Source organism: Balaenoptera acutorostrata, chromosome 11 (genome assembly GCF_949987535.1).
Source record: "Balaenoptera acutorostrata chromosome 11, mBalAcu1.1, whole genome shotgun sequence".
Lineage (NCBI taxonomy): Eukaryota > Metazoa > Chordata > Mammalia > Artiodactyla > Balaenopteridae > Balaenoptera > Balaenoptera acutorostrata.
Window position 1 is genome coordinate 105411508 of NC_080074.1, and position 12449 is coordinate 105423956.

Below are 12449 nucleotides of genomic sequence, written 5' to 3' on the forward strand. Positions count from 1 at the left end.
TTGTTGCCTTCATCTGCTCTCTTTCCTCATGTTTTCTGGATTATAAAACTTATGAAGCACGATTATTTAATCATTCCGTTTGGAAAACCCAGTTGGAGGAAGAGGGAAAAATAAACTGCTGTAATATCCCTTCATTCATACTTCTTTTCTGTCTTGCATTTCTGTTAAACACATGCTTACCTAGGACTCACTCTTAAATTGCTAACCACCGTCATTTACTAGTAAGAGAGGGCTCGTGTGTTGTCCTTAAGGATTCAGGAGTTACCAGCAGGATTTTGCGCTCCACTTGCCTTGGGTATTTGCCTCTTGTTTCTGAAATTTGCTGGAAGGGGGAGGGGGACAGAGAAGGTGGTCTTACCATTTCTTGAAGCTCAAATGCCACAGCAGAACTTTTAGAGACATCTTGATTCTATTAGAATTCGCAGGTCAAAGGGCAGGTTCAACTGTTCTGGTAGTTTAAAGCACCAGGGATGGCGTGACTAGACTAATGACTTAAAGTTGAATTTCTGTTACTACCTACTCATTATGCAAGTCAGGGGGCCTGTTAGTCGTGCAGTAGGGAATTACTAATCACTTTGAAAGGTTCTGTGTCCACATTTTCAATTTTTTTTATTTTTAACTGAGGAAAAGCCACTAACAGAACAAGGAGAGTGATTTGGCAGGAAGAGCATTTTAGTTCTTCTTTTCTCTGGGCTTGTGGCCTATGTATGTTCCCTTTTGTGTTTCATGTGCTTGTGTTACTCCCTATGGGCTCATGGGAAATGAAGTCAGGAAGTGTTCCACCAGCAAGTGTTCCTTTTCTGTGGAGAGCCTTGGATTAATAAAGCTTTTGAAGTTGATTATTAATCCCCAGCAAGGTTCATTTTCTTTGAAATAGCCATATTAGCGTTAGAATAGCTGACTTTCAGCTCTCAAGTAGTTGACTCTGATTAGAAAGGACTTATTTCAGGTATTTTTATTTCCTTCTTCACAGTTTTCTGTATCTTTCCGTTTTTCACCAATGAATGAACATTACTTTGTTATCAGAAAATACCTTTTTTTCAAAGAAGCAGTTATATTAAGAATAGGTGGCTACTAAAATAAAATCCTTTTTGCTATTTGCTTTTTTTTCACTCTAAATTCCATTCCCTCTGAAAAGCAGGGTATTCTTAAAATTTTTTAGTTTGGACACTTGAATGTTCTTTGTAAAACTTAACCACATAAGCTCAACTGCAAATATGGTCTTTACTATCACATGTATTGAGGGAACAAGAGTTTTTCTTATTCCCAAAAAATTAGATGGCTGTTACTATTTATTAGCTTTAGTTTTGTTCCTGTCCTCCAAATTGTGTTCAAGAAGTTGTTCTTCCCATGGTGTCCATTGCAAATTTACCAAAATTATAGGCAAAACAGTACAATCTCTGTCCCCTTCCAAAAACAAGAGAAAAACCTGAAAGCTAATAAACCCACAGAAGATACTAACATTACCCAGAGTTTACATGATCATATGTGCAATATGTAATCAAACCATTTCATTCTCTTGACTGTGAATTGCCCTTTTTAGGCACATACACATGTAGAAGTCAATATCAAGAGTATAGTTTTAAAATGGAAAGGACAGTGGTATGTTAATCTGCTAGGGAATTTTTAGAGGGTGAGAGCCTTGGGTATGGGAGAGAAAATTTGATTCTGTGCGGTTCATAGTGTATTATCAGTGCTCAATAAAAAGTAAATAGCATCAATGACATAATAAAATTTCTATTTGAATTGTATAGAAAAAGAAAAAAAGACTTCAAAATATATATCTTATTAAAAAAGGCACCATTCCAATGGCTCAGACTCCAGTGCCACATCCTTTATTTTAAAATTTAGAATATGAATTGGCACCTGTTATATCATATTGCATTTGGGGAATGTGACATTTTACCCCAGAGATTAACTGTACCACACTAGCTGGCCAAGTATATCATTTATAAAAGAATTTGGAATTCAGTCAAGATGTTTCAACAGTATAGGATAATTTTTACCATTTCATATTATGATGCTTCTTTCCTTAAGTACAGAATGGAACTCAGATCCTATCACCTTTTATCTTGCATTCGGCAGAAGTTCTCATGACTTGGTCTAACTGGACAGAGTAATTTATCTTTCATTCGTCTTCTGTTATTTGCCTGCTGCTAAATGTGTTATTCTGACTATTGATGCACAGAAATGCAGCCCCCTTATTGAGAAGGCACATTTCTCGTTCCAGCTTGTCAGTCTCTGGGCTCCCCAAAAGGGAACAGATGACAGCAATTAACAGGAAACCGCAGAGTGAGACCATCTTGAACTCCTTCACCTTTAAGCTCATTTCACCACTTAACATATTTTTTTCAAGTGGTCAGTGGATATATTTAGACTGTCGTTATCCCTTTGGTGTTGACTTCATGGGATAAGCCATCTGCCATTTCTTAGACTCATATAGAGTGAGGACAGTGGAAAGTTATACTGAGGTCAATGAATCTTCCCTTCCAACAGCAAAGACTAGTTAAACAAATCTTCATTTCCATGATGTAAACTGATCTACGTCTTCCATTTGTTAGCACTGCTTGTTCAGAGTTCCCCAGACCTACCCATCTGAGTACAGAATATCCTTGTCAGAATGTGCAAAAGATAGTCTTCCAGTTTGTGGCTAAACTAAAACTCTTCCATATGACTGCTGTTGAAGCGTAATTATCTTAACAAGAGACAGAAGCAAGGTTAAACTTGGGCAGTGCATTCTCAGATCCAGCATTTCCTCAGGTCAAAAGCTCAGGCCACTTTTATAGTTCCTGTAAATCAAATCTGTCTTCTTCCAGATGACTTATTACATAAAAGATGAGCTATAGAGGAATGCATTTGGACTATGAGACTAATTGTTCACCAACTTCATTCTGATTATTTTGTAAATTTCTCAGTTCAACGCCCCTCCCCTGAAATCTCACCTTCTTTTCCTTCTGGATATGAACCCAAAAATAGTTGTTAGGTAAACCACAAGGAATCAGTGAAGTTTAAATTGTTGTTTCAAAATGTGCAGATCATTGCCAAGTAAAGCCTTGACTGGAAACTTATTTGCATTGATGAGATAAAAAGATTCATAGATGTTCAGAGTGCCCCGGGAACAGCTGGCTGATTTCCTGAATCCTATTTACTAATGTTTACAGTTTGTTATACATTCTGTACATAAAAATGTTTTCGGTTTTAGTGGTGCCTCGTTTGCCTGGAAGCCACAGAATACTTATCAAAAGAATGAGTCAAATGGGTAAAATGTATAGATGACAGGATAATTCTTACTTTAAAAAAAAGTCATTAACTTCGTTTACTTTCCAAGTTTAACTACAACTAGATCTGGGAACTCTTTATTAAGATGTCAGTATAACGACCCGATAAAGACATTTAGAGTCAAGAAGCCCTGAATGGGATTCCTGCCCGGACCGTTTGCTTCAAGTGTGAACTTGGGCAGCTGCATACACTCTCTAAGCCTTAGTTTCATCACCCATAAAATGGGGGTAATGGTAATAGTAACTTGAGGATTGCTGGGAGGACTAGATGGAAATCTGGATGTTTTCTTTCTTTTGCAGGCAGGAAGCCCTTCTGGCCGCCATCAGTGAAAAAGATGCCAATATAGCTCTTCTGGAGCTTTCATCCTCAAAGAAGAAGACCCAAGAAGAAGTAGCTGCCCTGAAGCGGGAGAAGGACCGGCTCGTGCAGCAGCTCAAGCAGCAGGTATGACTAGTGGGGCTGGGGGTGGGGGCTGCCCGCATCCGTGCCAGCTCACGCACTCAGCTCTCCCATCTCGGGCCAGATGTCTGATCTTTATCTAATTGATCTTCACCAGCAGAGACTTCAGCCTTCAAATCTCTGCTTTGTCTAGGAAGCGCAGAGCATTCTTGGTAAGAGGACTGGTTTAGAAGGTGTCACACGTCTTAGGAGAACTTTTTTAACTTTTGCAATGGCTGGATGAAATTAGTGAAATTCTGCCCATTTGAAATGAAAAAGGTTTTTTCTGGGGTTTTTTGCATGTCTCTCGGGGTCAGGCCACAGGGGTCGTCCACAGCACCGACAACTGCGTGGTCCTTGGCAAGCGCTGTGGGGTATCTGCAAGGGCTGTTGGGGTCCTCAGTGGTGCCTCTGGGACAGAGGCCGCATGTAAGGGCAGGCAGCAGTGGTGTGGAGCTGGTGGTGGTGTGCACATACCACCAGCGGGTGAAAAGTCTTATTCCTTACGTCCAGTCAGATTCCCGCTACAGAAGGCACTAAGGATATTTTCATTTAAGTGATTTCCTGTTATTCAAGACTGGGTAAGCTCTGATGGTAAGAGCAAAGTTTTGCCCTTTTCTTTTCCACCCAAAACCTTCCCCAAATTTAATGCTTAATACTTACATGAGACCTTTCATCTGTGAAAATAAAAGCTAGAAATTTCCTCATTGATGATGGTTGCACAACAATGTAAATATACTTAATGGACAGAACTGCACACTTAAAAGTGGTTAAAATGGTAAATTTTATGTTGTGTATACTTTACCACAATTTTAAAACTGGGGCAAATCTTTTTCCCCTTTGAAGACAAGGAGAAAGCTGAATTTCAGAGTCTGAGTCCTCTTCATCTCTAATGCTGTTCCTGCCATTCCTGTTCTACACAAGTGTCCGCCTCCCGCCTTCCGGGTCATCCCCTGCATCCTCCGCCACTTTTCTGTACGTTTGGGCTGCCCACATTTGCCCTTCTGCCTGAAGTAATCAGAGTAGGAAAGAGTTTTCAAGTGAAGGAATTTCTTTTTTTCTACTTTAGAGGATCAGTCATCAATTGATAGCATCATTTTTCACTTATTTATTTTTGGCTGTGTTGGGTCTTTGTTGCTGTGCACGGGCTTTCTCTAGTTGCGGCGAGCGGGGGCTACTCTTCGTTGCGGTGCGGTGGCTTCTCTTGTTGTGGAGCACCAGCTCTAGGCATGAGGGCTCAGTAGTCGTGGCACACGAACTTAGTTGCTCCACGGCATGTGGGATCCTCCCGGACCAGGGATGGAACCCACGTCCCCTGCATTAGCAGGTGGATTCTTAACCACTGCACCACCAGGGAAGTCCTAGCATCATATTAAATGTTCAAATAAATTAGAATCACTATTTACACAATAAAGATATTTTCTCTATTTTAAAGACTAATAAAACTGCTTATAAATAGACTTTATTTATGTGGCTGACTTTGCTGAGAAAACACCAGAAGATGTTCCCTACTGCAAGATAGATAGATGACCAGCAAAAATAACCCAGTGCTCATTTGCAAGTGAAAGAAAATTTTTACCCACTTAAGCTCTGGGACCTCTAGACGTTCATCCCTTTAAGAGATGGAATTCACTGTGAACTTTCACCCTCTCCTGGGTGCCGGTGACCCAAGGGAAAGCAAAACAAAGGTGCTCTGGGGGCCTCCCTTTATTGCAAGTTTAACCACTTTATCCCTCATTTTTGGGAATTCTGCCACATAAACATTTTCAGGTCACCTAGCTTGACAAAAAAAAAAAAGAGAGCGAGAGAGAGATAGACTTCTTTCATATTACAGAAGAAAACTGAGCAAAAAAATTTATCAGCAGTTTGTCACCCCGGCTCACATTGCTCAATCTGTCTGATTTTAAGAGCTGTAACTAATTCTAATTGGTCCTTATTTCATATTTTCTGAACAAATTATCAGTTTCTGTTATGTTCAGTAGGAGAATTATGAATGGATAAGGCTAGCTCAGCTGACTGAGGAGGCTGGAGGGGTCGTAAACGATGCATCTGTGCTTGTGCAGTGGGCGCAGAACACTTGGGTGGGCTGCCCTGGTCTGTGCTTCATTCTCCCAGCTAGGAAGTGGATGCTATCTCCTGTTCCACTAGGGAGCAGTTAGTGAGGATCAGTCAGGGTCTTCAGAGAGGACCAAGACCTTGAGACGAGTAGTGTGCCCGTGCAGAGTTGCGCCGTGAGCTGAGGTCTCCTGGTGCATGTTCTGCGGAAACGTGTCTTGTCACTGGGGAAGTGAGCTGATGTCAGACAGACATGCTGTCACCTGCTCACCTGGCCGAGCCTGCTCACAGGGTCTCTGGTCTTCTGTTTCACTGTCCCAGACCAAACACCGCCCTTCTGTCCCTGCAGTCTTTTCCCAGCGGTCCCCCCTCTCCTTCCTTGCGTGACCCCCGGGTGGTCCTGGCAGCAGTGGGGGGATCCTGTCCTCTTCAGACAAGCATTTTCACAGACTTCCTTAGTTTTCTGTTGTGTTTTGTGTATTTTACTTCTTTAGCCTCACAAGACCACTTAATTTCCCTAATCCCTAAGTTCTTAATGGAAAAGGGGGGACTTCACTGTTGCCCCAAGTATTTTCAGTAGGTCCAGTATGAAAAAATATCTGAATTAAGTGAATCTTGCTTTCAGTAATTGTCTTTCACTAAGTTCTGCCTGCTCTCCTGTTACCAGTTGGTTAGTCTCCAGGGAGCTGCCCGTGACACACGGGGTACCTGCATGATACTTCTCCCCTGACTTGTTGCTTCATCGGGTAGAACTAAGGGTTCTGACAGCCGCTGAGCAGGCCCAGGACACCGGCCCAAGCTGGTCATTCTCACTCAGGGTCCCCATGAGTTTGCAGTCAGGCTCTTGGCCAGGCCTGCAGTTACCTGACGCTTGGCTGGGGCTACAGGGCTCACTTCCAGGGTCACTCACATGGCCCGGGGCTCTGCACCTTTTAGGCTTCTCCATGAGGTTACTTAGGACATGGGGCTGGCGTCCCCTAAGCACATGATCCAGGGGAGGGGAAGAGAGCAGCCACAATGGAAGCCACGATGTCCTTATAACCTGTCTCGGAAGGGACACGCCATCACTTCCCCTTGTCCTGTTGACCACGTACACCAGCCGCCTACAACGTGGGGGGACCAGTGCAGGCGGCCTGGAAGGCTGGCTGCTGCGAGCAGTGAGTGAACAAGCAAACAGTGGTGTCCCCCTGTGATGAGACACTGCTCAGATGTAGAGGAGAACGTGCTGTGTGATTCCATGTGTATGTGCAGCTCTAGAAAAGGCCACTTTACTCTCTGACCTCAGAAGGCAGATGAGGTATCAGAGCAGAACTTGCTTCATCTTCTCTTGCCTGTCTCCGCCCCCAAGAGGGGCCTGCAGCAGGAAGGGACAGGTTCTGTCCTCTTCATGCCTTTCTCCCTCTTCCTTTGGCATTGGGGTCCTCTGATGCCATTGCAGCCCTTTGATGCTGCTTCTCTGGCCAACGTTGACCCCCGAGGGGTGAGCAGTGCCCGGAAGATGCGGACCTGGCTGCTCCTTGCTGGGCTGAAGAGTGGGAGCTTGTCGGCTGCCACGTGCTCCTCTGTCCATCCTGCCCTCTGTCTCTGGGTGTCCCTTCTCCTCCTCAGATAAGCACAAGGCAAACCAACAAGTCCGATGCCTGAGTAGGTACCAAACAAAGGAAGGAGAAGCCTGTTTCCTTTTCTTCTACTCACACCCCGTCTTCAAGATTGAGGACTCTAGGATTTAGGGCTGAATGCTCTTTGAGCCTCTCTCACTGAGCACCGGGGCCCCCCTTGTGCATGACTGTCTGCTCCCCGTGACGTCAAGACTCCTTCTGCCAGACTTAGCGTCACCGCACACCAGTCTCAACCCAGAGAAGGCATGTGCTGTGAGGGGCTGGCCTGGTGGACGGTGGTGCCTTTTCTGCCCCCCCACCCCCTTTGTGGGCTCTCTAGGACGTGACCTGCTGAGCTCTCCTTTGTCCCCGGCGTTGGGCCCGGGCCACCAGTTCTGGAACAGCTGGGAAAACCCATTCATCATAGTATTAAAACTAGTTTAAAAGTGACATCTAACATTGGAGAGAGAACAACAAAGCGATTTTACGTTCTATGAAAAGAGAACAGCAATAGGGTAAAGCTACAGAGAGCTCCTGAGTTGTCAGTGAACAAAGGAAAAAATAAACAGCAAGTGTTGAGGTAGCGGGGGTGCTGCAGAGGCTGCTCGTGGGGGGCAGAGCCAGAGGCGTCTGGCCGCCTCGCCAAGCGCCTGCCTTCTTGGTGGTGAGGGCAGCATCTGCGCATCCATTCAGCACGCACCCGCGATGCCAGGTGCTGGGACGCAGCAGGCATCTCTCAGAGGACACACAGGCGTCTGGCGCTGCCGGAGGACCCCTTCCCTGTGTGTCGTGCTGGCCTGCCTGCTCTGTCCTGTACTTGCTGTGTCCACGAGCCAGCCTCTCCGCCATCTGTGTGACGTTATCCCCTGAATGTGACTGGTACGTGGTGGTCATAGAGAGTGAAAACCTTCTGCTGGTTAGAATATCCGATATCCAGAAGTTGACAGAGTAGACGATTACAGTTTAATCCTTATTTCATGGCTCGACAGCCCGTATTGACTTGGTCAGATAAACGTGCTCATCTCGTTTTAATTATCCTACCTCCCTTCAGTTCTAGATTCTCATATATTAAGTATTCAGTATACATACTTCTTCCTCTAAACCACTACAGACATTAGCATCAGCTACATGTTTCCTGCCGATGGTATCCAGATTTATTTGAAAGGCACTGGATGCAAAGCATTTTCCGTTCACTGCCCTCACCTCTGGAATTGCCTTCCACTTCCTCAGCTTAATCTCTGCTTTAATCTTCACTTCAAGACTCATCTTTGGGGGCTTCCCTGGTGGCGCAGTGGTTGAGAATCTGCCTGCCAATGCAGGGCACGCGGGTTCGAGCCCTGGTCTGGGAAGATCCCACATGCCGCGGAGCAACTCGGCCCGTGAGCCACAATTACTGAGCCTGCGCGTCTGGAGCCTGTGCTCCGCAACAAGAGAGGCCGCGATAGTGAGAGGCCCGCGCACCGCGATGAAGAGTGGCCCCCGCTTGCCACAACTAAAGAAAGCCCTCGCACAGAAACCAAAGCCATACATACATACATACATACATAAATAAAAAGAATGTAAGCAGACAAGAATAGCATTAAAAAAAAATTAAAAAAAAAAAAAAAAAGACTCATCTTTGTAGTTTGGAATTTCCTAGCCATGGAATTGGTTTTTTTCCTTACATTAGCAAAGCCATTCTTTGCTTTTCTGCGTTCACACATTCATCCTCCTTTGGGCAGAAGCTGAAATGCGAGAGGGAGGAGGAAAGAAGCAGCAGCACTGTTCACTTGCTGTCCTACGAGTTGTTGCTTATTTACTTTGAGCCACAGTGTCCTCTTCAAATGTAGGAATCCCCACCGGTAACTGTTGCTCCAGCTCCAGACCTCAGCTCCAGGTCCAACTCTGTTGATCAACTAAGTGTATCATCTGGAGCAGTAATAGCCCCATCAACTAATACACAGCACTTCACAACCTACAGAGTACTATTCAGATGCCTTATAGCCCCGAGCCCGATGGCTGTGTGGGCCAGGCAGATGCCATAACTCAAGAGGGGAGGGACGCATGTAAGACGAGAGGAGAGACCATGATGAACTGGGGGCCACGTGCTTTGTCCAGAGAGGCTGCCGCTTTTAATTCCAGCTCGTTGTGACCGTGCAAGACGAGAGCCCTGCGTTATCCAGTCATCCATACCCCCGCCAACACAGAGAATCCATATATATAAATCTCTTTTTAAATTGAGGTGTAATTGACATACAGCATTATATTGGTTTTAGGTGTGCAACACAATGATGCTGATATGTGTGTATGTTGTGAAACGATCACCACAGTAAGTTTAGTTTACCTCCATCACCACACAGTTACATTTTTTTTTTCTCGTGATGAAAACTTTTAAGATCTTGACTCTCAGTAACCTTCAAATGTACAACACAGTATTGTTCACTCTCGTCACCATGCTGTACATCACATTCCCAGGACTTAATCTTATAAGTGGAAGTTTGTACTTTCTGACCCCCTTCACTTACAAATCTCTTGATATCTAAGTGTTGGCCACTAATTTATTCTTTTGGTTTTTTTAATGAATCAGGTCACAAGCTTCCTAACTTACCGCTCTGGTCTTATCTTCCTCATCTATAATATTAGATGGATAGATAAAATTAATTTTGAGGTCTAAAGTTCTGTATTTTCCAATTTTTGACAAGTCAATATATTTACCTGTAGCTATATTACCTGGTAATTGCTGACATTGGGAACAGTTTTAAAAGAAGGAATTGTAAAGCATAAGAAAACACATATGTAAGGATTGTTTAAAGCTGTCTATAGAAATTTCCTTATTTTATGAAAGTAGTAAGTATTGCATTTTAAAGTTAAAAAAAAAATCCTGGTTACTCACTATCCCCTTGAAACCTTTTTTCTATCCTACAAAGAAATAGATCATATTTTGATGAGTTCTGCTTGCTTGGAGTTAAGTGCAGTCCAGAGGTTGGGAGATGTGGGGAAATCTGGAATCCTCCCAGCCTCCTTTCTTCCATCTCTTCCATCTTTTTTGTCATCAATTCCAGATGTAGAAAAATTCTTCACAAAAATTTGATAAGACTCTTCCCTTCTTTTCTAGCATCAGATCTAGCTTGCCCTTCCTATTGTCAGACCGCTGCCTTTTATGATGTCACAGGGAATTTATAAACCTTCTGAGTCTCCTGATCCCTCTTGAATTGTCTCAATGCAAATAAATCAACCTAGATTTCCTGCCCCAGTGCACGTGCCCCTCCTATTCCTTCTCCTGTCAGGTGGCATGATTTATAACTGTTTCCTGTGCTCCTTGACCTTGGTCTGAGGATCTCATTAAACATGAATAAAAGGAAGGCTGGTTTAGGGTGGTTCCCCTTTCCCCCACTAAACTTCTCTTGGCAGGAATCAGTCCAGACCAATGTACTCCACAGAATCTATTCCTACTGCCTCTTTTGGTCCCTTTTGAACTAATGTGGATACTTATGAAAAGTGAATATGGAATTAAATGATATTTGTATTCAAGGACGAGAGGAGTGATATTAAACTATAACATTACCTGTCACAGAATGCCCTTCCCATGGACAATGTACATGACCAAATTAAATCACCCGTACTATCTGGCTTTCTTGAAAACATTATTCACAGATAGGAATATCTAAAATTTATTGAGCTAACTCTTGTTTTGAGTGCTTCACATGAATTAACTCACATACTCTTCACAACAACCCTGTGAAGTACAGTTATCCTTATTGTACAGAGGAGATGCTAAGAGAGAGACAGTGAGTAATTTGCCCAAAGTCACATACCTAGTAAGCGATGGAGCTGGGCTTCAGAACAAATCATGTCACTCCATTGCCAACACTGCCGTCACTACACTGAAATGTGTTGCCATCATTGTGGGCTTTTGGTTAGAGATTTCAGTAGCCTTTAGCTGTATTATTAATGACGCAGTAATTCTCTCTGGTGATAAATAGTACTTTAATTAGCTCTTTTCTAAATTACAGTGAAAATAAATTACCATAATGGACTGCGCTCAGTTTAAAAAGTCAGAATCTTGACAGGCCAAAATCTATTCCCCATCTTTCGTCAACAGATACCTTCTCATTTTCAACAGTCATCTTAGAAATTGTTGACTGAATTAATGAGAGTTAGAGAGTTCTGATTGAGAACTCAGAGAGCATCTGAAATCAGATAGACCCATTTTTTTTTTTTTATAGCTACTTTATTTATTTCTTTCTTTATTTTTGGCTGTGTTGGGTCTTCGGTTTGTGCGAGGGCTTTCTCTAGTTACGGCAAGTGGGGGCCACTCTTCATCGCGGTGCAGGGACCGCTCTTCATCGCGGTGCGGGGGCCTCTCACTATCGCGGCCCCTCCCGTTGCGGGGCACAGGCTCCAGACGCGCAGGCTCAGTAGTTGTGGCTCACGGGCCCAGCTGCTCCGTGGCATGTGGGATCTTCCCAGACCAGGGCTCGAACCCGTGTCCCCTGCATTAGCAGGCAGATTCTCAACCACTGCGCCACCAGGGAAGCCCTGATAGACCCATTTTTAAGCAGCCAAGTTTGAAAACCTGTGTGGTCATAATCCTAAATTACCATCACAAATGATTTTGGTGTGAAAAGACTGTTACTATCATATATATGTACATGGGCAGATATATGGAAATCTGGCCCTAAAATATTACACATCATTTATTAAGATATCTTTTGAGCAGCAGAATTTTTTAAGAATCAGTAAATTTGCATTCTTAAGAAGAGCAAATAGAGATTGAAAAGCTGTTAAAAGCTCCTAGAAAATAGTGACTGCCAAAGAATGAACATCTATTATACCTGAGGTTCAAGAGCTTTTCCCCCTGGATTTCAAAGATTTTATACAGTGTAAGAATTTAATTAACTAAATAAATTGATGAGCTTTAGTACTAAAACAGGATTTGTGGTAGCTGTTTTTCAAGGTAGAGAATGCTTAAAATAAAGTTTGTGGTATTGCCAGTCATGTTCCTCAATATGGCATTCTGAATTGGGTATGATGTTTTTCCTGGACTTGTATGAAATTGCAGCCTAATAGTAGTCAACTCTAAAATTAGGGGGTCTCTGA

At 43.5% G+C, this 12449-nt stretch overlaps 1 protein-coding gene across 13 annotated transcripts in view; it reads left to right on the forward strand.

The window, feature by feature from the left end:
- ERC1 (ELKS/RAB6-interacting/CAST family member 1) overlaps window positions 1–12449 on the forward strand; it is a 424409-nt gene that overhangs the window by 334338 nt on the left and 77622 nt on the right. For all 13 annotated transcript variants that reach the window (XM_057555932.1, XM_057555938.1, XM_057555941.1 and 10 more), the window contains one exon: window positions 3579–3723. In XM_057555932.1, the coding sequence (XP_057411915.1) occupies window positions 3579–3723 (145 nt within the window). The remainder of the gene's footprint in view (window positions 1–3578; window positions 3724–12449) is intronic.